This window comes from Vipera berus, assembly GCF_964194415.1.
Source record: "Vipera berus genome assembly, chromosome: 1".
Lineage (NCBI taxonomy): Eukaryota > Metazoa > Chordata > Lepidosauria > Squamata > Viperidae > Vipera > Vipera berus.
Window position 1 is genome coordinate 318,704,232 of NC_138202.1, and position 25,978 is coordinate 318,730,209.

The window sequence follows — 25,978 nt, forward strand, 5'->3', positions numbered from 1 at the left end:
TTAACGCATGAAAATCTTCTCAAAAGTTGGGGGTCGTCTTATACGCCCAGTCGCCTTATACGCCGGAAAATAGTAAATCCTCGGGAGCAGAGACGTTAGTGGAAACGGACAAATCCAGTGCTCGAGAATGGCGAAAGACGGCCTCCTCATAAATAAACTGACCAGCCCAACTGAGGCTGAGGCTCCAGCTTACCGGTGTCCTAGGGCAGCAGACCCCCCTTTTTTTGGAAGGGAGCAGGAGTCAAGCGTGTGCCGAGCCCCCGGCGCTCGGCGAGCACGAGAGCTCAAGGGAGCACGGGAAGCCAGGCAGAGGCTGACCTGACATGTTTGTGTGGAGCTAAGCTTCACCCGACCCTGGGAGTTCGACTTCAGCGCGTGGTGCCGTGGCCAGACCTACAGCAACACCCGCCTGGGAAGGCGCAGCTCGGGAATTGCGACAGGCAGACCGCAGCAGAAAGCTGGTGCTGGGGCTTCAGCAACCCGGGGTCGCCCCTCCGCCCTGAAGTAGAAGGCAGCCTTTTGAAAAATAAATATTATAATATTTGCGGGGGTTTTCCCCTTTATTTCTTTTTCCCCTTTCTGTATACTCCAGCGATAACTTATGCAAGTGAAAGGAGGAAAAACCCCGAGTTTGCATTTTCTTGGAAAACTTTAGAAAAGCACAGCAAAATGCAGGGGAGGGTAAACGGGCTTCTCGATCTCAGTGCCACGCGGGGCTCCTTCTGGTTTCTAGTTACTTGGAAACTCGGGGCTTTCTTTGAGGGAATCTCAAACTTGCAGTGCAGGGCTGAGCCCATTTCTTTCACCACCACCCCTTGCCCTCCGCCGCCCTGTTCATTAACTAACCTACAGAAAGAACCGCCTTCTTTCAGACCTGGTGCCTTCCCGAAGTGTTGGGCCACAATGCTCGTCGCTCCTGGCCGAAACAGCCAGCGCGTGTGACTGAAGTAGAAGGGGGTGCCAACGCGAGAGGAGATGAGGTTTAGGCGAGGAAGAGCAAAGCTGATCTCGAGGCCAAAAGCTCTTGATAAACCTTCACCTAATTGAGAAGCAGCCCTGACTTCCTACTTACCCGTATTTTCCGGCGTATAAGACTTTAACCCATGAAAATCATCTCAAAAGCTGGGGGTCGTCTTATACGCCCAGTTGTCTTATACGCCGGAAAATACGGTAGTTGTATAAAAATACAATTCTCAATAACTCTTACATCTACCTTGCTGTTATGCCAATGTTGGTATCCCAATGTTGCAAAATAAGAGAGTAGAACTAAGGAACAAAAACAATGGTGACCTTTAAGCCCCCTATTAAATTTGTCACTAGTGATTCTTTGGAACAAAGTCTTCCTAGCTCTTAATACTTGTTCCTCTGCATTTCTAGGGTGCACTAAAACAAAATCAATTTGTTTGCTGCTGTAGCTTGAAAGTATGTGAGAGAAGAAGGCAAGAAAAGGCAAAGTTAAGAAAAATAAAAGACAAATATAAAATAAAAGAAAGAAATAATAGCTGGCAAGATGAAAAAAGGAATGAAAATAACAATTAAAAATGGCAAGCTAAAAATGGAAAGTCATGGATGGCGAGGTGCAGAATCTCCTATTTTTCTTTTCTGTAATGACTCTGTGTTGGGGTTACTATGGCTTAATATCTGGTTTACATGTATGGTACTGAAACATGGTACCATTATGTTTATTTAGTCCTGGTAAAATAATAAGTAACTGTGTCAACTTTGGGGAGGGTTACATGGGGAGACTAGCATTATCCCATTTTTTCCAATCGATAATGTTACTGATAATGTTCTTAATATGCATGTATTTTCCCAGCAACTATATCAGGCAAGAAGTTTGCTTGAAGAAGGAGATGTCAATGCTGCTAACATCGGATGTTCTTGCTTTAACAACAGATGGAAATGCAGCCATTTTTCTCTATTGCTTTTACAGTTAGTTGATGCTGGGAGGGGGAAGGTGGATGGGAGTCCAGCTAGTCATAACAATAATAACTCAGCCGTGGGAACCCAAGGTCATTGGGCCCACAGTTAATAGAGTTTTCGGGGGTGGAGAGCTGGGGAGAAAGCCCGTACTTCAAGCTAATTGGGGAATGCGATTTATGACTGTTTATTGGAGGAGGGAATTGTGCTTTGTTACTTTGTATCCAGGGGAGGGGAATTTAGTTTTTGATTTTGACTATGTACTGCTGATACTTTGTTTCTCAAATAAAAGATTCTTTAAGGTAAACAATGCCTTGAAGTTCTTTTGAAGAGTTTCATCTGTTGGAACCATGACAGGAGATCAAAGAATTACAGTTCCTTGACATTAACAGTTAGCATCTTATCAAAGTCCATCTGTTAAAAATCTAAGATTTACATTATATTGAGATTTAATTTATAGGAATTACTTCCAAATTCATCTCCTTCTACAATATATTAATTATCACATGTAATTTCTATAGAAATCCATTTAAATGCTATTTTGGTCATGTTCCTACACAATAGGTAGACAATTTCCTATTTCTAGTGCTGTCTTATATGTATTTAATAGAATATACAGTACATTCCACTGTCCTCTGTAGGACTTAAGGCTAACTAGGCATAAGATTTGAAGTCCCACTATCTAATTTACCATAACGTTAAATGTGTGTGTGTATATATATATATATATATATATATATATATATATATATATATATATATATATATATATATATATATATATATATATACTGTATATATATATATATATACTGTATATATATATATATATACTGTATATATATATATATATATACTGTATATATATATATATATATACTGTGTATATATATATATATATATACTGTATATATATATATATATATATATATATATATATATATATATATATATATATATATATATATATACACTGTGTGTATATATATATATACACTGTGTATGTATATATATATATACACTGTGTGTATATATATATATATACACTGTGTATATATATATACTGTGTATATATATATATATACACTGTGTATATATATATATATATGTGTGTGTGTGTGTGTGTGTGTGTGTGTATATATATATATATATATATATATATATATATATATATATATATATATACTGTATATATATATATACTGTATATATATATATATACTGTATATATATATATATATATATATATATATATAAAATATGGATTTTCAGTAAGATTTGGTTGTTAGTTGCTTACTATATTTCCTATTTTACTTCCTTTCGGCTCTGTTTCCCACAATCCATGCCTGCAGTCTGCACCCACAATGAGAGAGAAATTGAGACAAATCAGCAGCTGGATAACTTGTACCTGAAAGCTTTAGAGGGTTTTATCACTGTCATCACACAGGATGGAGACATGATCTTTTTGTCTGAAAACATCAGCAAATATATGGGTTTGACACAGGTAAGAGTATTGTCTATTCACTTCTCATAGCAAGCTGGATATGATTCTCTGCTCCTTCTCACATTCTGTTCATGGTAAATATTTTTTTAAAAAAATAAGATTGAAGAAGATATTTTCTATATATCTCAGAAAGATACCTATTCTGGTGTCCCTGCAGTATTGCACCATGGAGAGACCAATGCATTTGTTGTAGGATTAAAGACATAGGGAGATGTTCTGAAGCCATAAAAGTTCTATGTATACAATTGTGCAGTGGAGAAGAATAGGGATATGTATCCATATATCTGCCCAATAAATCATACCATCAGTCTGAACAAAGAGTGTGAGATATTTTGTGCAGGTGGGATTCAGCCATGCATCTTCCTTCTGGCTTGTATCTTTTCATTTCATGTTGATGGTTTATTTTGATTTCCATTATTGTCTACAGTTCAACTAAAGACTTGCGTGAGTTTGAAACTATTATTAAGGACAGATCTGTACAACACAGTTCACAGGATGATCAACCCTGGTCTACAGATGGTGCTGTTAAAAGCCAGGCTGGTGGTAGCAATGTTTCTCATTCATGACTTTATCATGGGTGAAGCAGTCAGTGTGGCATATGTAACTGAGACAAGGGTGGGCTTGAAGAGAAGTGTCTTTTTCTCTGAGGTAAGCCAAGTGGGTTTCAAGTTTAGCACTAGCTGTGATCCCTGAGTAGAGAGGATGGTGTGGCAGTTGTCATTCAGGAAGCCCTAGTGGTTTTCAGAGGTTTTGCACTGCAGGTAACTGGATATTAATCCCTGTGATAGAACAGTTGGATCTGTTGCTCCTTTCTGGATTTCCTGGTATGCAACAGCTTCATTGTTTGAGGTGCTCAACTCTGTTGTTGAGATGTCCACAGAGTCTTCAAGATTGATCATTTGATAAATTTCCTTAATGTGGCATTAACAGAGGAGTTCATGTGATTACCATGACTATCATAGACTGACCCAAGTTACTGAAAGCCCAATACACAGAGGTAATAATGTGCTAGATCTGCTTTTTAACTCAGGACAGTTACAACATAATTTGAAGGTGGAGAATATTAACATCAGAATCAGAATTAGCATTAGCATCCTTTGTCAGAATCAGATGACTCTCTGGTTGTTTGTTAGCTAACTGGGGCTGCCCCTTCCTCTAGCAGGAAGGGAGGCACTATTTGATCAGACTGTCCCAGGCAACTAATGGACCAGATTCATGTTTTTCTTGGAGTTCAGCTGAGGCGTTAATCTCCATCTGGAATGGGAGAACCATGCGAGTTGGGACCAGATTGCTTCTATGTGGGTTTTCCCTGTTTGCTGATCACATAGAGCTCCTTGATTTTCTAAGAAGTTTTGAAAGAGCATCATTGAAGAAAGATGAAGAGTAGACAAGTTCCCAATAAGAAGCTTGCTGCTGGCAGTTCCTGTTAAATAGCACAGTGGTGATATAATTCAGTTATGGATACTTGTGCCTTTGCTTCTAGAAGAAACCCCATGCTCAATGCTCCAAAGCTTCTGATGCATCCTCAAACTTCAAAATTCTGCCAGGATTTGGTCCCATATTATCTGTTTCCTCTCATATCTGCTCCTGCTGAGTCAGCCTTCAGTGGTTGATTATTTAACTTGCTGGACCAGGATTCTCACCACTGATTTCTTCAAGTCAGAAGAAACAGTAACAGTTACCTGGGCAGTTTTTGACTGCCTTCAAGGAAATTTCCAAAGAAATTGATAGGCTCCTCATAACTGTCAGTCTGTTTACCTGGTTGATTAAGGCCTGCTGAGAAACGATATGAGGTTGGATCCATGCAGTGGTGCATGTTCCCTGTCCTAGGAATCCCTTCTCATGGTCATCTATACTTTTTTCATTGCACATGTGGATTACTGCAATGTGTTCTACATCAGGCTGTCCATCTTTATCATATGGCTTTTATGACATTCTCTTACGTGGTTTTCATGTGTACGTTTGGGAATAGATGAAATTTTCATATGTCTGCCTGTCTGCCTGTCTATTTCACACTTTGCACAGGTAAATTCATTTTGTATTTTTTATTTTTTTCATTTTTTTCTCAGTTGATTTTATTCTATCTTTTCTGCCAACAAGATGGAAATGCCATTCTTGGTTGTTGTTTTTTCCCCATTTTTCTAGGTGGAATTGACTGGCCACAGCATTTTTGATTTCACTCACCCATGTGATCATGAAGAAATTCGGGAAAATCTAAGTTTGAAAAATGGTAAATAATTTTTAAAACTGTACTTGGAGGATTTATTATAACCTGAAATTTGCGTTTTCAGAGTTGCATTACATGTACACATTATTTATGAGCAAATAATCCCTGGACCAAGGTTGGTGGTGCAGTCAGGGACATCTATTTGTTACTTTGTGTTAGTGTGGGCATATACTCATCCTTTTATCCCCCTAGTTCTTTCTTCTAGGTCCGTGGTGGTGAACCTATGGCACACGTGCCACAGGTGGCACGCAGAGCCCTCTCTGTGGGCACACACGGTCTTGTCCCAGTCCTAGGCCTTCAGCTGGGTTTTATAAAACCTTTTTGCTTTAGGCCTCCGCTGCCATACAGGGGAAAAAAGGTTCAATTTCAACTTCTTGTGGGGGGAAAAAAGATCTTGCAAAGCTGGAATTGATTGATTGAACTTTTTAGTCCCAACCAGTGGCGTAGCGTGGGGGTTGCAGGGGGGGCCGGCCGCACCAGGTGCAACATCTGGGGGGGCGCGCTCGCACTCGCAGCTCTCTGCCCCTGCCTGGCTCACTCACTCTCTCTCACTGCAGTGCTGGCTGTGCGAATCCGATCCGAGCCGCTGGGTTGCCGCCCACTGTGGAGGGAGGGTGCCAGGCATGCGGTGCGGTGCGGAGAGAGAGCGAGGGACTATCTGGGGGAGGGACAGTGCAGCGGCCGGGTGCTTGCCCCGGGTGCTGACAACCCACGCTACGCCACTGGTCCCAACCACTCTGCCATTACCACCACAGCCACACCCACCCAATGGGCCACACCCACCCAGCACCCGACAATACATAAGTGGGTTTTGGGTTGCAGTTTGGGCACTCAGTCTCTAAAAGGTTCACCATCACTGTTCTAGGTCAATACAGGATTTTCAGGAGAATTCAGCCTTTTTAAACTGGGATGTCTCCCCTGAACCTACCAGGTTTCTGGGCTGATCTCTGGCTTGGGGACCTGGCTTGGAAAGATGGACCAATTCAAATAGTAGGCAACTGTATTCAGAAGAATCCTGAATTATGGCAGCCAAATTCTATAGAGGTGTGCCTGTGCCATGAAGCATCTTGGTGATGGTATACCAGCCCCATTACTAGTCAGCTGTTGTTCAGGATTCTTCTGAACCTGAGCTTAGCATTTTGAAGGCCATGTTCCTGGCAAAAATGTGTTTAGTGCTCCTCCTATATTGAATAGGATATCCAGAAACAGTTGTATTGAAAAGGAGCTAATATAATTATTTTTCTTTTTCTTAGGTCCAGGTTGTGGGAAAAAAAATAAAGAGATGTCCCTGGAACGTGACTTTTTCATGAGAATGAAATGCACTGTTACCAACAGGGGCAGAACTGTAAATCTCAAATCTGCCATGTGGAAGGTAACTTTAGTGACAATGGTTGAAAAATTCAGTCATATTTTTCCACCTCCACTGTTCTATGTTATAATAATATAATTATACAAACAATTTTTACATTTTAGGTTTTGCACTGCACAGGACAAATTAAGGTCTACAATACCTGTCCTCCTCATGCTCTGTGTGGTTTTAAGGAGCCACTCTTATCCTGCCTTATACTGATGTGTGAGCCCATTCAGCATCCTTCCAATACTGATATTCCATTGGACAGCAAGACGTTCCTGAGCCGTCACAGCATGGACATGAAATTTACTTACTGTGATGACAGGTAAAATGATAATCTCTTTTTTGTTCGGAAACATAAGCAACCTAGTCTATTTCTAATATGACTGATTCATTTTTAAAGTTTGATCTATTCATATAGGAGGAATGGATCATACAGAGAAGGATCTTGTTCAAAATGCTAAAATCAAAAACTTGTTTTCTAATAAAGAAGATTGTTTTTTAATGGAAAGACCTCATCAACAGTATCTTTTCATATAGAATCTTAAGTAGAAAAATGTATTTTATTATACCTCATTTGACCTAATATGCAGATTAGGACCATATAGATTTGTTTGTTTGTTTATAAAATTTGACACCCATGTCATGATCATCTGTCATCTGACAAGATATAGGAGTTGTGTTTTGACTGTTTCGGAACATCAGCTGCAGGCTGGCTGTCCTCAGCTACTTTTCCCCAAAACCTGAGCAATTGCTTTATGATGGTTCTTCAAGTAATTATAGTTTCCACATAAAGCATAGTGCCAAATGTCACAAAGCCTTAGTACAAAATTTTGTAGAGTCTCCTTTTGCAGTGTGGATTATTTTGGAGAATGTAAACACTACTGATATATGCAGGTAAAATTAAGCCAGAGAGTTTTATAAGCATCAAGAAACTGCATGCCTGCTTATGATATCCATTAGTAAAATATATTAGTGAGGGGGAAGCTTGCCAAGGAAAATAAGAGAAAGTGGGATGTCCACTTTCTCTAAAAGATTGTGGTCAGGAAATGATTGATTACCTTTGATCAAATGCAAAGTCACAAACGAACAAGAAAAATGAACCGAACGTATACACATTGAAAGCCAGATAGCTGGGCTAACCCTCACTGCACCCAAAATATAGTGGAAGCCTCTAGGTTCTGTGCCTGTGGCAATTATTAATTGCCAAAACCTGATGTCCTTTAGTTAGTTATCTAGTGCCTTTCTGTTATACAGGGTGTTTTATATTCCTATTGAACAGAAACTGTATTTTGGAAACAACTACCAGGATATTACTCATGTATGTCCCAACTTTTTTAGTATTAGAGGGCATTTGGCGATAGCTGTATATTTTCTGTTTTCAAAACATTACATATTGTTCTTTTTGTACCATCAACACCTTGTCCCCATAGACAATTCTCACATGTAGGCCAAATAAGAAATTGAAGGGCATGACAAAGGAAGTGAACTGGTCTGAAAAGAAAAACATTTACCACCAAAACTGGAGAAAGAACAACCTTGATAACTGAGGCTGTTAAGAAAATGGTGCTGATATATAAGAAGTTAAATATATCTTGTGTATAAAATGATGATAGTTCTAAGTATAGTAAATTGGCTGTTGAGAATTAGACATACTTTCCCAGCCATGGATTCTACAGCACAAATATGGTACCATTTTCCCTCTTTGAGATTTCAGTCTTTCTACATAGAACGCTTTTAGGACGTTTCAGGCTGATTGATATTCATTCATTCATTCATTCATTCATTGCCGTTCTTATTCTTACAAATAAGACAGTGAACATATCTTCCTCCTATTTCCCTACAACAACAAGCTAGTGGGGAGGAGTTGGGCTGAGAGAGGGTGACTGGCCTATGTTTGTGTGTGTGTGTGTGTGTGTGTGTGTGTGTGTGTGTGTGTGTGTGTGTGTGTGTGTGTTTTCATAGATTTTCATGGGTACAGGTATGTAGGTCTTGGTGTATTTGGGTCTTTTCCCATGTAAGATTGAGGGTGTCTTGGCGATGTTTCGATGAGGTCCCACTCGTCATCTTCAGGCTGGTGTCTTCGGCTTCGTGCTTGTGCGAGCAAAGCATGATCGGAGCTGCCGTCTCTTTATAAATATTGGTGGGGGTGTGTGGGGTGCTGGCTTAGTTGCTGTAAGCAGGTTGGTTGGCTGTGTTGTTACATGTTGATTGGTTGATGGGGTTATTGTTTGTGGATTAGTCGGCTGTTTTGTAACATCCTGTGTGGCTGAAGTGTTGGCTGTGTGCCCATTAGTCTTTTGTGTTGTAACGACCCTGATAATGGACTGTGTAATGACATCCTGAGCGCTTGTGGAGTGATATCCTGAGTTCTGTGCTGCAGCATCCTGGGTGGTTGGCTGTGTTGTGACATCTCAAGCTTTAGCATTGTAACCTCCTGAGTTCTGTGATGTAATGTCCTGAGCAGAAGGCTGTGGTGTAACATCCCGGGCTTTGGTTTGGCTTCGAGTTTGCGGTCTGGACTTGTGTTCATGACGTGTGTCAGTTTGCTTTGTGTGGGGGTCGGGGGGTTGCAGCAGCTGGAGATGCCACCGTGGTTTGGCTTCTGGATGGTGGTTGCATTTCGTCTATGGGGTGGGTTTGGGTTTGAGTCTGGTGAGGATGATTGGTGGTGGCGTCCTGTGTTGTTGTGGGTCCAGTGTCGGTTTTCATGGCTGGAACTCGTTTGTTGACTAGGGCTAGTTTCCAGATGTCTGGTAGGCGGGAGGTATCGTCATGTTTATTCATGTTGTGGGGGTGTTTCTCTATTTCGATGGCTTCCATAATTATTCTCTTGTTGTAGTGTTCAGTTTTGGAGATTAATTTCATTCCTTCAAAGTCAACTTCATGTCCTGTTGCTTTAACGTGCTGGAAAAGGGAGGAAGTTTTTTCTTCTTTTCTGACTGCGTTCTTTCCCATGTGGCCAAATTACGAAAGTGTCATCTACATATCTAAGCCAGAGTTTGGGTTTGGGTTCAGATTTGTCTAAGGCGTTGGTTTCAAAGTGTTCCATGTATAGGTTTGCAATGACGAGTGAGAGAGGTGATCCCATAGGTGCTCCTTCTATCTGTTTGTTTGTGTTGGTTAGGCAGTTGTTTGTCAGATCTAGGATGTGCTTAGGGGGTTGTATTTGTTTTGGATAGCTGTCAAGGCTTCTTTAATAGGCACTTGGGTGAAGAGGGATATGACATCGAAGCTCACAAAGCTCACCAAGATAAAGAAGGAACACCACTCAGACCCATAGTCAGCTCCATACGCTCACCTCTACAGAATCTTGCCAAATTCCTTGCCAAACAACTTCAGCCCTACACAAAATCCATCACCTCACATGTACAAAACTCACTCCACTTCATAGAAACAATAAAGAAACAAAACCTGCAACCCAGCGACCTACTCGTGAGCTTCTAATAGGAGAATAAATGCATGCCAGTATGAGAGTAAGCTTTTTTGTTCTTTCTGTGATGTTGTTTACTTATTTTATATTGGTTTGCAATTGTTGTTGTTCTTAGTTGTAAAGTCCTGTCCGACCCATCGCGACCCCATGGACAACGTTGCTCCAGGCCTTCCTGTCCTCTACCATCTTCTGGAGTCCATTTAGGCTCACGCCTACTGCTTCAGCGACTAAATCCAGCCACCTCAGTCTCTCTCGTCCCCTTCTTCTATTGCCCTCAATCTTTCCCAGCATTAGGCTCTTCTCCAGTGAGTCCTTCCTTCTCATTAGGTGGCCAAAATATTTGAGTTTCAACTTCAGGATCTGGCCTTCTAAGGAGCAGTCAGGGTTGATCTCCTCTAGGACTGACCGGTTTGATCGCCTTGCAGTCCAAGGGATTCGCAGGAGTCTTCTCCAGCACCATAGTTCAAAGGCTTCAATTCTTTGGCGCTCAGCCTTTCTTATGGTCCAACTTTCACTGCCATACATTGCAACTGGGAAGACCATAGCCTTGACTATACGCACTTTTGTTGACAGGGTGATGTCTCTGCTTTTTAATGTGCTGTCTAGATTTGCCATGGCTTTCCTCCCCAGGAGCAAGCGTCTTTTAATTTCTTGGCTGCGGTGATCTTGGAGTCCAGGAAAATAAAATCTGTCACTACCTCCATTTCTTCCCCATCTATTTGCCAGGAATTGAGAGGGACGGATGCCATGATCTTGGTTTTCTTAATGTTTAGTTTCAACCCAAGTTTTGCACTCTCCTTCTTCACTTGCAACAAGAGGCTCTTTAGTTCCTCTTCACTTTCTGCCATTAGAGTGGTATCATCTGCATATCTTAGGTTGTTGATATTTCTCCCGGCAATCTTAAGTCCAACTTTTGATTCATCTAGCCCTGCCTTTCTCATGATGTGCTCTGCATATAGGTTAAATAGGCAGGGTGACAGTATACAGCCTTGCCGGACTTCTTTCCCAATTTTGAACCAGTCACTCCCATCTCTTTAAGAACTTGCCACAGTTTGTTGTGATCCACACAATCAAAGGCTTTAGCATAGTCAATGAAGCGAAAGTAGATGTTTTTCTGGAACTCCCTAGCTTTCTCCATGATCCAGCGTATGTTGGCAATTTGATCTCTAGTGTCTCTGCCTCTTCGAAATCCTTCCTGTACTTCTGGTAGTTCTCGATCCACATACTGCTAGAGTCTAGCTTGTAGGATTTTAAGCATAACTTTACTAGCATGTGAAATGAGTTCAATGGTGCGATAGTTTGAACATTCTTTGGCACTGCCTTTCTTTGGAATTGGAATGTAAACTGATCTTTTCCAATCCTGTGGCTACTGTTGAGTTTTCCAAATTTGCTGGCAAATTGAGTGTAGCACTTTTACTGCATCGTCTTTTAAGATTTTGAATAGCTCAGCTGGAATACTGTCACCTCCACTAGCTTTGTTGTTGCTCAGCTTTCCTAAGGCCCATTTCACTTCACATTCTAGGATGTCTGGCTCGAGGTTATTGACCACCTCATCGTGGTTATCAGGGACGTTAAGCTTTTGGTCTGGGAGGGAGGTGTTGGGGAGGGTTGGGGAGTGGGGGGGGGTTGGGAGGGGTTGTGTTTTGTTAAAAATAAAATGTATTGTAAAACTTTTCAATAAAAAAAAGCTTTTGGTCTGGGTGCTATGGATCCCTGGGATCCCTATTCCCAGAGCCTGAAACCAATTAAGCCCCACTAAACTGGTCCTCCGGCCCTCGGCTACCAGGACGTCCAACGGACCCTGGAAGTTCTTGAACCCCACTAACATGGTGGCCACCCCCTTAACTTTAATGGGTGCATGCTGGAAATCAGCTAACTGAATGTTGGTGGACTTCAAAGAAACCCACCGTTTACTCCAGCCGCAAACTGCTTTAAATGTATCACTAGAAATGATGGAGACTGCGGATCCAGAGTCGAGTTCAATCTTGCAAGGTACCCCTTGCAACTGGACCTCTAGTGTTATTTTTGGTGTGAGAACCCGGTGAATGTCTGTGTGTGAGACGATCACCTTGTTCCCCAGGAATTTGGTGGGGGAGGGCTGAGGAGATTTGAGATGAGGGGACTCAATATTGAATTGAATTGAATTTATTAAATTTATATGCCGCCCTTCTCCCTAAGGACTCAGAGCGGCTCACAACAATAAAAAGTAAAAAACATAAAATACAAAATTCATAAAAAGAAGTATACAATGAAGTAAATACATAACAATAGACCCAGTAAAACCAAATTTAAGACTACAGTCAGTCCAAGCCCGATTGTTGGAACATCCATGTCTTCAGGTCATGGCAGAAGGACCAAAGGTCAGGGGCCATCCTCAGCTCCGGGGGCAGTTCATTCCAGAGGGTCGGTGCACCCACAGAGAAGGCTCTCCCCCTGGGGGTCGCCAGCTGGCATTGCTTAGCTGACAGCACCCTGAGGAGGCCGACTCTGTGGGAGCGAACCGGGCGATGGGAGGTTGATAATGGCAGCAGGTGGTCTTGCAAGTACCCCAGGCCTAAGCCATGTAGGGCTTTAAAAGTGATTACCAGCACCATTAATCGCACCCGGAGGACAACCGGAAGCCAGTGCAGCTCGCGCAGGAGTGGTGTAACATGGGAGTATCAAGAAACTCCCATAAGCACCCACACGGCCTCATTTTGCACCAGCTGAAGCCTCCGGTTGCACTTCAAGGGCAGCCCCATGTAGAGAGCATTGCAGTAATCCAGGCGAGAAGTGACAAGGGCATGGGTGACCGTGCATAGGGCATCTCGGTCCAAAAAGGGGCGCAACTGGCGCACCAGGCGAACCTGTGCAAAGGCCCCCCTGGTCACAGCAGTTAGATGATCCTCCAAGTTAAGCCATGAATACAGGAGGACACCCAAGTTGCGAGCCCTTTCAGAGGGGGGCAATACCTCCCCCCCATCAAAAGAGGTGGAACACATTGGACAATACAAGATGCCAGTATCCACAGCCACTCGGTCTTGGAGGGGTTCAGCCTGAGCCTGTTCCTTCCCATCCAGACCTGCACCGCCTCCAGGCACCGGGACATCACGTCAAGGGCATCGCTGGGTTGGTTTGGGGTGGAGATGAACAACTGGGTATCATCTGCATATTGGTGATACCTCACCCCAAAGCCACAGATGATCTCACCCAGCGGCTTCATATAAATGTTAAACAGGAGGGGGGAGAGAACTGACCCTTGAGGAACCCCACAAGTGAGGGGCCTTGAGGTAGATCTCTGCCCCCCTGCCAATACAAACTGCAAGCGGCCCGAGAGGTAGGAGGAGAACCACCGTAAAACAGTGCCTCCCACTCCCAACCCCTCAAGCTGCCGCAGCAGGATACCATGGTCGATGGTATCAGAAGCTGCTGAGAGGTCAAGTAAAACCAGGACAGAGGAACAACCCCTGTTCCAGGCCCGCCAGAGATCATCTACCAGTGCGACCAATGCTGTTTCCATGCTGTAACCGGGCCTGAAACCTAACTGGTACGGGTCCAGATAGTCCGCTTCATCCAGGAATTGCGGAAGCTGACGTGCCACAACACTCTCAACAACCTTCGCTACAAAGCAAAGGTTGGAGATAGGACGATAGTTATTCAAGGAGGCCGGGTCCAGAACAGGCTTCTTGAGAAGGGGCCTCACCACCACCTCTTTTAAGGCAGAGGGGAAGACACCCTCCATCAGTGAAGCATTGACAACTGCCTGGAGCCAGCCCCCTGTCACCTCCCCAGCGGCCAAAACCAGCCAGGAGGGACATGGGTCCAATAGACAAGTTGTAGCACTCAGTCTACGCATAATCCTGTCCACATCATCCAAAGAAACAGGGTCAAACTCACCCCAAATAGTATAACCAAGACCTGTCATCTCCACTCCACCGGATTCCACCCAGTCAGAGTCCAAACCAGTCCAGATCTGAGCGATTTTGTCCTGCAGATACTGTACAAATTCCTCAGCCCTACCATGCAAGGGATCATCCCTTGGTTGCTGATTTAACAGTGAGTGGATCACTCTAAACATGGCAGCTGGGTGGTTATCTGCGGACACAATGAGAGCGGAAAAGTAAACACACTTTGCCGCTTCCATCGCCACTAGGTAAGACTTAAGACAAGTTCTTAGCCGTGTTCGATCAGATTCGGATCTGCTGGACCTCCAACAGCTCTCTAGGAGTCTTTTCTGGCGCTTCATCTCCTGGAGCTCCTCAGTAAACCAGGGGGCCACCTGGGATCTGCGCTGGGTCAGAGGCCGCAAAGGCACAACTCAATCCAAGGCCCCAGCAGCAGCCCTCTCCCAGGCTACCACTAGGGCCTCAGCAGAGTCGTGGGCAAGGGAAGCAGGAAATGTCCCAAGCTCCATCTGGAACCTCTCAGGGTCCATCAGGCGCCTAGGGCGGAACCACCTGGTCGGTTCCGCCTCCCAGCAGCAGGGGGTGGTGTATTGGAAGTTTAGCCGAGAAGAAAATGATCGGACCATGACAGGGGTTGGATGGTTAAATCCTCCCTACCCAGATCATTAATCCATTGTCCAGAGATAAAAACCAGGTCGAGTGTGTGCCCTCCATTATGGGTAAGGTCTTGAATTACTTGAGTCAGGTCCATGGCTGTCATGGAAGCCATGAACTCCCGAGCCAATTCAGACGCCTCACCCGCGGAAGGCAAATTGAAATCCCCCAGAACTATAAGCCTTGGGAACTCAATCGCCAACCCAGGCAGGACGTCGAGGAGCTTGGGCAGGGCCGATGACACGCAGCTGGGAAACAGGTATGTAATCAATAGGCCCAACTGAACTCCAAGACCCCACTTCAAAAGGAGAGACTCACACCCGCCTATCTGAGGGACAGTGGCCACACGCGGACAAAGACTCTCCCTAATAATAACCGCCACCCCCCCCCACCCCTTCCCTGGGCCCGTGGCTGGTGAAGCACCTGGAAGCCCGGTGGGCATAGTTCCAAGAGGGGAACAACCCCCTCTTGGCCCAACCAGGTCTCTGTGATGCAGGCCAGGTCCGCATTCTCCTCCTCAATAAGATCGTGTATGAGGGGAGCCTTGTTCACCACGGACCTGGCGTTGAAATAAACCAACCTGAGCCCAGGGTCCTGCAATCCTATGCCCCCGGGGGAGCAAGAAGAGCCATGAGGGCAGGAACAGGAAACCGCTTGAAGACAGTGGTGGCCTGTTCCCCGATAGCGATAAAGCCCTCTGCTCCCACACTCTCTGGAGATAAGAGATCAGTCAGCCTGTTGCAGGTCCCAAAGCCACAATCATGGTAAAGTGGAGTAATCAATGGCAGTGACAGCAAAAGCCATAAGGTAGTGATGACAAAATGGTGTTGACAAGTGATGAAGTCCAAAAAAGGGGAGGCAGCCCGATGACAATGGCGACGGACCCAAAACAACAGGATTCAGGCTCAGCAACAAGGGCAGCTGCAACCTCCACAGCAGGAAGAAAGCAGCAGCAGCAGCAGACCCCATAGCCGCAACCACAATGCCCACAGGTCCACCGCACTCACGGAGCTGAACTTGACAAGTGGCAGAGGGGTGGGGGAGAAACGACATCAAAGCCCCCTTTCCCTGCCACAACCCTGGTCTCAACAAAACAAGCAAGCACAAGCAGAGTCAAAATTCCGGCACAAGATCACTCAGCCCAGCTCTGCTCGGCTCGGACAAACAGAGAAACAGTTGAGTCGAGTCGGCCCCACCCAGCTGCCAGCGTCCTCTCACTGGTGAGCTAAACAATCAACCTCTTTGGCTTCTCCTCCGTCCTCTGTCATTCCGAGCTGTATCCCGACGGGAGGGCACCAACGCTCCACCGGTAGCTTCACCGACTGAACCGGGGCCAAACGATGGCAAAAAAGCCCCATGGCAACCCAGCAAAGCTGAAAACCACTCCGCACTAGGAGCTCAGAAGCCAGCGAGCAGCCATCTTAGACATACGCAGAAGAAGGAAAAAGTACCTTGCCACGCGTCCACCGATTGAAGCTCGTGCGAGTTGTCCCGCGTGCAATTTCTGCAGACGGCCGCGATGTGTCCTGTCTTACCGCAGGACCGGCACTTAACAGATCTGAAACCCTCATATGGTTTCCCCCGCAGCTAGTGCATTTTTGAGTGGTTTCTTTGCAGTTGTAGCTTCTGCATTTGATAGTTGTTGGTGTCTTCCGCTGGCTTCCATTGTTGTCGCACCGCGATTGCTGTCGTCCTTGCTTTTGATGCACAGCATCAATCTCAGCCTCTTCCGCCGCTTCTCCAAACCCGCTGTCCACAGCCTCTTCGTGATGAATGGAACCGCCTGGGCTGCTGGGTCGAGTTTGATAGGTCGCGTTTACTGCTCCCCCAGCGGCTTCGCTGACCAAGATCTCATCCTGAGCATCTTGTAATGTGATCGTTGGCTGGGCATATAAGCGCTGCTGCAGTCGCTTGTCTCGGAGCCCGCACACCAATCGATCCCGCAACCTTTCTTCTAAATTAGAAAAATTGCACAGGCGTGCAGCTTCTCGTAGAGCTGCAATAAATTCAGAAGCCGTCTCACCTGGTCGCTGGCACCATTGGTCAAATTGGCCTCGCCACGCCAGTTCGGACATTCATGGCTTGAAATGATTATTCAACTTCTCCACGACATCCTTGTACAACATGGTCTCGATTGCTGTCGGCACGCAGAGGCTAACGGCCAGGTTGTGGATCGCAGGGCCGCTCAGGCAGGTCAGGAATGCGGCTTTCTGGATATCATCAGTGATCTGGTTAGCCTGCAAAAACCCTTCTACCTGGCTTAGGTGTGAAGCCCATCTCTCGGTATGCCGCATATTGAATGGCAGCACCTGCCCGTACTGCGCCATGGCCATCCTGTTTCTCCGCTTTCCTGACCGCAAGCTCTTGCTTAGCCGACCGAGGAAGGTTCGGGGAATTGCTTTCCACCGATCCTTAGTGACTTCAGCTTCTCAGGAGAAACAAGATCCCACCTTCGTCGCCACTATTGTCTAGTGGGTTCTTGGCCGCATGGTCAGACAACAAAGGACTCAGCATGGCAGCTCTTTATTGGTGGGAGCTCCAAACAGACAAAGGGGTTACCTGTACCCCCTTATATACTTGGCCAGGTGCACCGGCAGCCAATCCCTTATTTAGGTTTTCCCGCCGAGCACTTACCAGCCAATCCAGTTACGCTACAGCGCCACCTGATGGTCACAATGAACTCCTGCTATATTTTATTATCCCCATACATAACAGGTAATAAAGAAATAAGTGTGTTTTCCTACTTTCCTCTTGTGTTCTCTTGATATATATTTTCTGTGTGCCTGTCTGCAATGGGAAGCACAGGAGAGGTTACCTATGCTAAGGGTGCCATCACCTCTCTAACTCATTTACTCTGCCACCAGCTCTATTAAATCTGCATTGGTTGCAACCAGCAAGAATTAAATAACAGCAAACCTACAAAAAAGAAGGCAGTGATCTCTTGATATATATTTTCTGTGTGCCTGTCTGCAATGGGAAGCACAGGAGAGGTTACCTATGCTAAGGGTGCCATCACCTCTCTAACTCATTTACTCTGCCACCAGCTCTATTAAATCTGTATTGGTTGCAACCAGCAAGAATTAAATAACAGCAAACCTACAAAAAAGAAGGCAGTGATCAAAAACTATCTTTTACTATACAGTGTTAACAAGGTTTGCCAGTCTAGGGCTTCAGACTGGACTTTCTCAGTCCTAATGCTTTTTACCACCCAGTCACTTGGGGTCAGATAGCATATAAATTTAAATTTTAATATATTATTATTATTATTATTATGTTTCATTGCATAATCAGCCAGATGTTTAGACTGGTTTGGCTTTTTGTCCACTTAATGAGTCCTTCCCAAGGACCTGGGATAAGCAGACATTGATTTTTAATAATATATCTGGCTGCTTCCGTGCTGCTGTTCCTTCCTCCTATTGGTTCTCTCTTATTAAGAATCCCAGATCTTGTTTGCCACAATGGAAGGAAAATGGCTTAGAAGAAGGGAATTTCAGCAGAACCCTTGGTTTTGGTTACTGACTTTAACAACATAGCTTGTCATCCGTGGGCTGGAATCTTTCTAGAGCAGTCTTTCTCAACCTCAGCAACATTCATGCTGACTGGGAAATTCTGGGAGTTGAAGTCCACACATCTTAAAAATTCTGAGCAAATCAGATGCCCTCCTATTGATCTGTATTTTGTGGGTAGTTTGAGCCTTTCCATTTTTGAACATGTGATAATCTGGCTGCAGTTATCATACATAAAAACAAAGTTCCATGATTTTTTTTCTATTCTCTGTCCATTAGTTCCCCGCACCGCCGCCCCCCCAAAAAAGGTTTTGATTTTAATTGTACTTTAATTTGGGGGACTATTTGTAAATCCTTTTATTCAGCAACATCATCACTTTGAACAGTCATTGAACAAGTGATCGTAAGTTAAGAACTACCCAGTGCCTTGCCATTTTTTATAGTTTCTGCAAGTGGTCTAGTTAAACTCTGACAACTGCTTGCCCATTACCATAAAATGCAAGGATAAAGACTTCCACATAAACCAAAGCCAGAATAAATACAAAGTAGGGGATTCATTTCTTTTTATGAATCAGGCCTATTACAGAAAGCAACAACTCTTTGCAGCATTGTCTCCTCTCTGTTTCTACTGACAACACACTGTTGCAACTCTAAACTCTTAATGGCAGTGAATAATATTGGAGCAGGGGGTGGGTAAGAAATATATAAACTGTACATGAGGCGTTAGTGTAAATTTGACTACATCTTCTGGAGATAGAGGGGATAAATCTGATACTGAACTGTCATTTTGCACAGTACAGAGAGACTCCTAGACATGGACCTTCACAAGCAGCAACATAGGAGTCTGAACACTGTAGTTTCTTTCAGGTCTGTTGTTGCATCTCTTATCTGTTCATGAACCATGTGCCACTTGAAAGGGATGAAGTAAAAGATACGAGATTGACAAGCCATTTATCATCACATCTGGTGCTTGGTGCCACATGGACCGAGCTAATGTGATTTCCATGCCTGCAGTCTGTATGCATTAAGGTTTTAAAAAGCATTGATTCTGAATGTTCGGTAGGTTTCAGAAATAGGCAAAGCTCCACTAGGACCTCTCTGTTAGGCTACTTCAGCAGAATGTTCCAGGTGGGTCTAAAGGCTGAAAAAGAAATACTTTTGGTACATCATGTTTTATGGGGAGTAGAATAAAATTAACCAATTACAATATTTACTTCTAAAAATTAGCCAAGGCCAGGTTTGTAATTAAAGGAGTAAAGCCCCAAGGTTAATGCTGCTTAAAGATGAGCTGAATATTAACAAAAGCATATGGATAGTTTATCCAATTATCAGAAGTCATAATCCTTGGATAATATTTCAGTATAATATAAGTCGGGGTAGAATTTTCCTGTTTTCCACTTCGCCTGCTCTTTGAGAACATACCCATTGTCCTCTGACATTTAGGATCTAAACTGCTATTTGCCATCCTGCAGAAATGGTCTTAGTGAGAATGGGTGAAAAGGCAATGAAATAACACCTCCTTTGTCCAACAGATCTTCTAATCCAATAATACATATGATCCCATTGACATGACATTTTCACAGGATATATGTACCATAAAAAGTGCTTTAAAGGTGTGTGTATTTCAGAAGCTAATGCCACATGAAGGAAGTTTGATGCAGATTGAAAAGATGATAGAAGATTATAATAAAGTGGTATATAAGAAGACTAAAATCCGTAAGGTTGTCTTTCAGCACTAGAGAAAAGTTTGAAGTTTTTCAGTTCAAACGTTTCTGCATGGTATTTGTTCTAAAATACATACCCTGTTAAATGTATGTCATAGCCCTGAGAGTTGTTCATATAAAAGTGCACATGTTTGGGAAATCAGTAATTACCTTAATTCTGCATTGATGTGACTAAGCATTTCCCAATTTGATATTTGCCAAAAAGGAAGTTAGGATGACCAGTGTCAGAGTTGGGCAAAGACAGAAGATACTAACAGCACCATATAAAAATTAAATAGGCTTATAACAGTGAAACTGTAATCTTAAGCAGTATTTCTTAGAAGTTCTGCATTTACTGAATTGAAATGAGAAATTTACATTTATTATTATTATTATTATTATTATTATTATTATTATTATTATTATTATTATTATTATTATTATTATTATTATTATTATTATTATTATTATTATTCATCGCATAGTCAGCCAGATGTTCAGACAGGATTTGGCATTTTTGTCTACCTATCAAGTCCTTACCTTAGTGTCTGTTGCTGTCTTCTCAATTTTGACTTTGTATGCATTTGTCCTTAAGGTTTGGTCTTGTGCAGCCAGAATTAGTCCCTCGGTCTCTTTCTTCAACTTTCCTGCTCTCAGCCATTGCCGGGTCTTTTTATTACCTGCTTATTCTATTTCAGATAATGTTCTTTCCATACAGCTTCAGATCATCCATGTAAAGGAGGTGGGATAGTCTGGGAGATGTTTTTGATGTTTGATAACCATGGCCTGAGTTAGCCAGTATGTTGACAGGGGAAGCATTGCAATAACAAATAGTAGCGGTGATAGTGAATTTCCTTGAAATACGGTATTCATCTCTTGATATTAACCTTTCCCAGTCTTTCACCATTGATCTGCAACTGTGTCTTCCATTGTGCCATCAATCTTTGCACAACTTTCTGATGTTTCTTCTGACTCCTGTTATTTCTAGGCCTTTGATTATCCAGTCATGTGGCAGAGAGTTGAATGCCTTTTTGTAGTCAATCCATGCCACATTCAGGTTGGTCTTCCTTCTCTTGAAGTTTTCCGAGATCATTTTGTTTATTAGGAGTTGAACTTTTGTTCCTCTGCTATTGGGGTGGTTTCCTTACTGCTCAGGTGGAAAGAGATTGTTTTCAACTAGATGCTGTTGGACTGCATCAGCTACCATACCAGTTAGCAATTTGAAAGTTGTTGGTAAGCAGGTAATTGGTCTGTAGTTGCCTGATATTGCCCTTTTGCTGGATTTTTCATTATTAGGTAGGTTTTTCCAGTTGTTAGCCACTTTTCAATTTCTCCTCCTTGTAGTATATTGTTGAACTGCTTGGCGATGAGTGGGTATATAACAGTTAGATGTTTCAACCAAAACCCATGCAGTTCATCTTCACCTGGTGCTGACCAATTTTTGATCTTCCTTGCTCTTTTTTTCTACCATTTTTGTTGTTATTACTAGTTCTTTAATTTCAACTTCTGTTTTATTTGCATCCACCTCTTTTAACCAAGCTGTGTCCTTGTTGTATTTCTTTGGGTTATTCCATATCTGCATCCAGAACTGCACTATTTATTCCTTGTCAGGTACTGACTGATTCATTGCAGTTTCTCCATTGATGAATTGGTAGAAATGTTTCTGATTGGATTGAAATTGGAGGTTCTGCCTATAATTTGCAATTCAAGCTTCATATCTGCTGATATTCCTGGCTATAGCTGTTATTTGTTGCTTTGTTATTTCCAGTGCTTCCTTGATCTTCCTTGTTTCTAAGTGGTATTTCTTGATTAGGTATTCTTTGGTTTTCTTGTTCTTCAGCTTCTTTTCTTTCATTTGTTCTAACTTGCTTGCATCTGATCTTAACTTGCTGATCTTATTTTTCAGTCTAACCTTCCATTTTTGTGGTGTACTGTTTGATTTTTTTTCTTCTTTGTTGATTTTGCATCCCAGGTATTCAGTTATAACTGCAGCTGTGCTGTACATCAGTTGGTTTGTTTCTTGCAATGAACTAGTGCTTATACTTGATGTTGCAGTATTTGCATCTTTTAATGCTTGTGCTAGCTGTTTCTTTGTAACAGGCTTCAAAGCAGGCAGCCTTATTCTCTTGTTTTTGTGCTGTTCTAGATGCTCAGTTATTCTTTGTTTCAATTCTTTTATTTCTTTAGTTAGAGGGCTTTGTTCTTCCTGAGGAAGAGGTGCCTAGTTTCTAAATGAAAACTGTTATAATAATAATAATAATAATAAAGTTGGAAGGGACCTTGGAGGTCATCTAGTCCAACCCCCTGCTCAGGCAGGAAACCCTATACCATTTTGGACAAATGGCTGTCCAGTCTCTTCTTAAAATCTTCCAGTGTTGGAACATTCACAGCTTCTGGAGGCAGGTTGTTCCACTGATTAATTGTTCTAACTGTCAGGTAGCTTCTCCTTAGTTCTAGGTTGCTTCCCTCCTTGATTAGTTTCCATCCATTGATTCTTGTCCTGCCTTTGGGCACTTTGGAGAATAGCTTGAGTCCCTCCTCTTTGTGACAGCCCCTGAGATATTGGAACACTGCTATCATGTCCCTCCTCATCCTTCTCTTCATTAAACTAGACATACCCAATTCCAGCATCCGTTCCTTATATGTTTTAGTCTCCAGTCCCCTAATCATCTTTGTTGCTTTTCTCTGTACTCTTTCTAGAGTCTCAACATCTTTTTTACATTGTGGTGACCAAAACTCCTGGATTCCTCTACTGCCAACCCCCCCCCTCCCGTGGTTTGCCTCTACATTTTGAGTTACTTCTGGCAAGGCTTTGATTTCTTTGCCCTAGATAAACCTTTGCAGTTCATGTTCTGTTTCTGTGAATACTTTATTTCGTATTATAAATCAACATTGATCCCCTAGTCTCTGTTCTGTTATTCTTTATTCTGGATGTTGTTCTTTCCAGAACTGGTGCATTCATTTCAGATATCCTCTTCTTGTTGGACTTGATCTGTAATAACAGATTATTATTTCTTTGTTTTCAATCACTGTGTATTTGCGATGGGTAAAACACCTTTTCTTCCAGTAGTTCTGCAGCTGTTGGCCCTAGATGCTCAGCCAACAGTCCTGAGTCCTGTAGCCCATTTTTCACCAGATATTCAGGAACTCCAACATCTAGCATGGACCTTGTTAAGCCGGGCAACATCCGAGCTGGTATGGCTTTCTGAAATTTACGTCTTACCATATTTTTTATGGGAGAGACACTCTTTGTCTGAGACCTGTCCAGTATGGTTGAACCTCTGGCATAGCTCTCATCTTCCTCAGAGTACACAAGCCCCACAACCACGTCAAGGTAGTGCCTCACTGGGGGTTATTATTATTACTATTATTATTGTTGTTGTTTGTTATTTGGTCACCAAGATGTTCAGATTGGATTTGGCATTTTTAACTATCTAGTCCTTCCCAAAGACCTGGGATAGGGAGATGGTGATGTTTGGTGGCATTAAAGGTATCATCACAGGATATAAACTGAATAAAGCTGTCTTTTGCAATTGATAATGATGATGCTCCAGTTATTTTGGGATTGCACCCAACACACCTATTACTATTGGTGTTACCTTTGCTTTCTTCTGCCACAGCCCTTCTATTTCTATTTGCAGGTCTTTGTATTTTGTTATCTTCCCCAGTTCTTTCTATTCTATTCTGCTGTCTCCAGATACTGCGACAACCACAGCTCACACGTTTAGCAGTAAAACACTTGTACAGGTGCAAACTGCTATGGGGAATAGGAGGGCAAAGCTAGTGGCTGAATGAAAGTGCCCTTTAATTGCATGAAAAGAGGGAAAAGAGGATGAAAAAGGAAAGCCAGGCTCCTTCAGGGTAGTACAAAAAACGCAATCCTTGTGAGAATAATGACAGTGTTACCGTCATTAAGCATAATTGCAACTACGTGCTTAAAGGCAGAGGAGACGCCGTATTTGTTCTAAGGTATTATTTCCTGGCTTTGTAAGTTTAACGTCAACTAGGAGTGATGCAGTTCAAAGGGGAGGGAGTAACCTTATTGTAGTCTTTTCATTTCACAGTTTTTTTAAAAAGAGTTTATCCAATTATACTATACAGATAATAGGATTCATGTGCCTGACTTAGATATGATCAAAACTATACACAGGGTTAACAAGGTTATCCTGATATGTAGAGGAGAAGGAGAAAAAGGCTTTGTTTTTAATGACAGCAATTATTTTAATATAGGATACATGTTATATTTAATCAAAGATAATCCTATCCATGTGATTTTTGAACCAATCTTCACAGCACCACTGACTTGTAATCTAGTACTCATTTCTACATTGATGACGCAAGGACCAGAGTCACTGTGTGAACATTTTTATGGAATTTATGTTAGGAAGCATTATTGCATAAAGTACAGCAGATTACTCTCATGGAGTTCTGGGCCAATCACAGTGTTAGTAGCTTGCCTAGCATTTGTTTGTTTAATGTTTTGCTTTAGTAAAGGAAATACCAAAAACAATGAGCTAATTCCTAGTTATAAATTCCAACTGAAAAAGTCAACACTATGTAAATTATGGAAACTTCAAGAGGAACAAAAGTCAAAAGTTCAATTTTTAATTCAGTATTTTATGAAATTCAACCGCACCTCATAGCTTTCTTCCAGTCTGTTATTTCAAGAGTAATCAGAGATATAGCAGTTATCCTAAGACATGAATGTTTCTTCATTTCTTACCTAGGGCTAAGAGATGATCAAAGTATACATCAAATATGATCCTCCTTTGTTTGCAAATTTCTCTATTCCATATCTCTTTGAAATTCTCCATAGAGTTCCATCATGTAGGTTTTATTGATAATGTAATATAATTGACTTGCAATAGTTTGGGAACTTTGGTTAAAGCTAATCATAGGTAACTGTAATGTAGGCGCAATATTTACATCAAGGTCAAGTAAAAATGATATTATGTGAGAGGGAAAGAGAAATATAACCTTTGCCAAAAGTTATGAGCAATGTGTCTAATGGTAGCTTGGAGCCAGGATTTGAATTCCTAATCATAAATTCTATGGAGACTTACACCTTTTGTCACCTAGAAGTCCTTAGAATGGAAGATAGGAGATGCAGTACAAATCTACAAAACATTGTCTAACCTAGTCACAGGAATTATTCTGCTCATTCAGGAACCATTACTAATGCTAGGCTAAGACTACAGAACTGACAGACATGTAAGATAGTGCATTAAACAGCTCTTGTTTTAAATGAAATGTGAGTTACATGCAGTTACCTGGATTATTCAGCAATTGATTACCACTTCTATAGATTTGGCAAGAACAGACTACAGGTATCATGTATTCAATCATGTCTTTTTGTACGGTTTTTCTTTTAAATTCCTTTTATAATTAATATATGTGTATTTTGTAAAGGATAACTGAATTAGTTGGATATCACCCTGAGGAACTGCTGGGCCGTTCTGCGTATGAATTCTATCATGCACTGGATTCTGAGAGTATGACCAAAAGTCATCAAAACTGTAAGTCACCCTCAAAAATTATAATTATTAGGTGAGGTATGAGTTGAACATGACTCCAGTCAGCCAGAACAACAACAGTGATGATGATGATGATGCTAATGATGATGATGATGAAGAAGAAGAAGAAGAACAATTAGACTTGAGCCTTATGTCTGTTTCACAGAAGCTTGCATGTCAGGGACCTCAGTTAGAAGTGTATTTTTACAGACATTGTATAGAAGACTACCTGTATATCCCCAATTACCTGTAAATGGTGTGATTTGGAAAATAGTTAATGTTG

The 25,978-nt window shown here is 42.4% G+C and overlaps 1 protein-coding gene across 3 annotated transcripts in view; it reads left to right on the forward strand.

Annotated features, from left to right (window-relative positions):
- EPAS1 (endothelial PAS domain protein 1) overlaps window positions 1-25,978 on the forward strand; it is a 137,008-nt gene that overhangs the window by 82,614 nt on the left and 28,416 nt on the right. For all 3 annotated transcript variants that reach the window (XM_081313718.1, XM_081313717.1, XM_081313716.1), the window contains 5 exons: window positions 3,273-3,424; window positions 5,570-5,654; window positions 6,905-7,023; window positions 7,125-7,327; window positions 25,592-25,698. In XM_081313718.1, coding sequence (XP_081169844.1) covers window positions 3,273-3,424; window positions 5,570-5,654; window positions 6,905-7,023; window positions 7,125-7,327; window positions 25,592-25,698 — 666 coding nt within the window. The remainder of the gene's footprint in view (window positions 1-3,272; window positions 3,425-5,569; window positions 5,655-6,904; window positions 7,024-7,124; window positions 7,328-25,591; window positions 25,699-25,978) is intronic.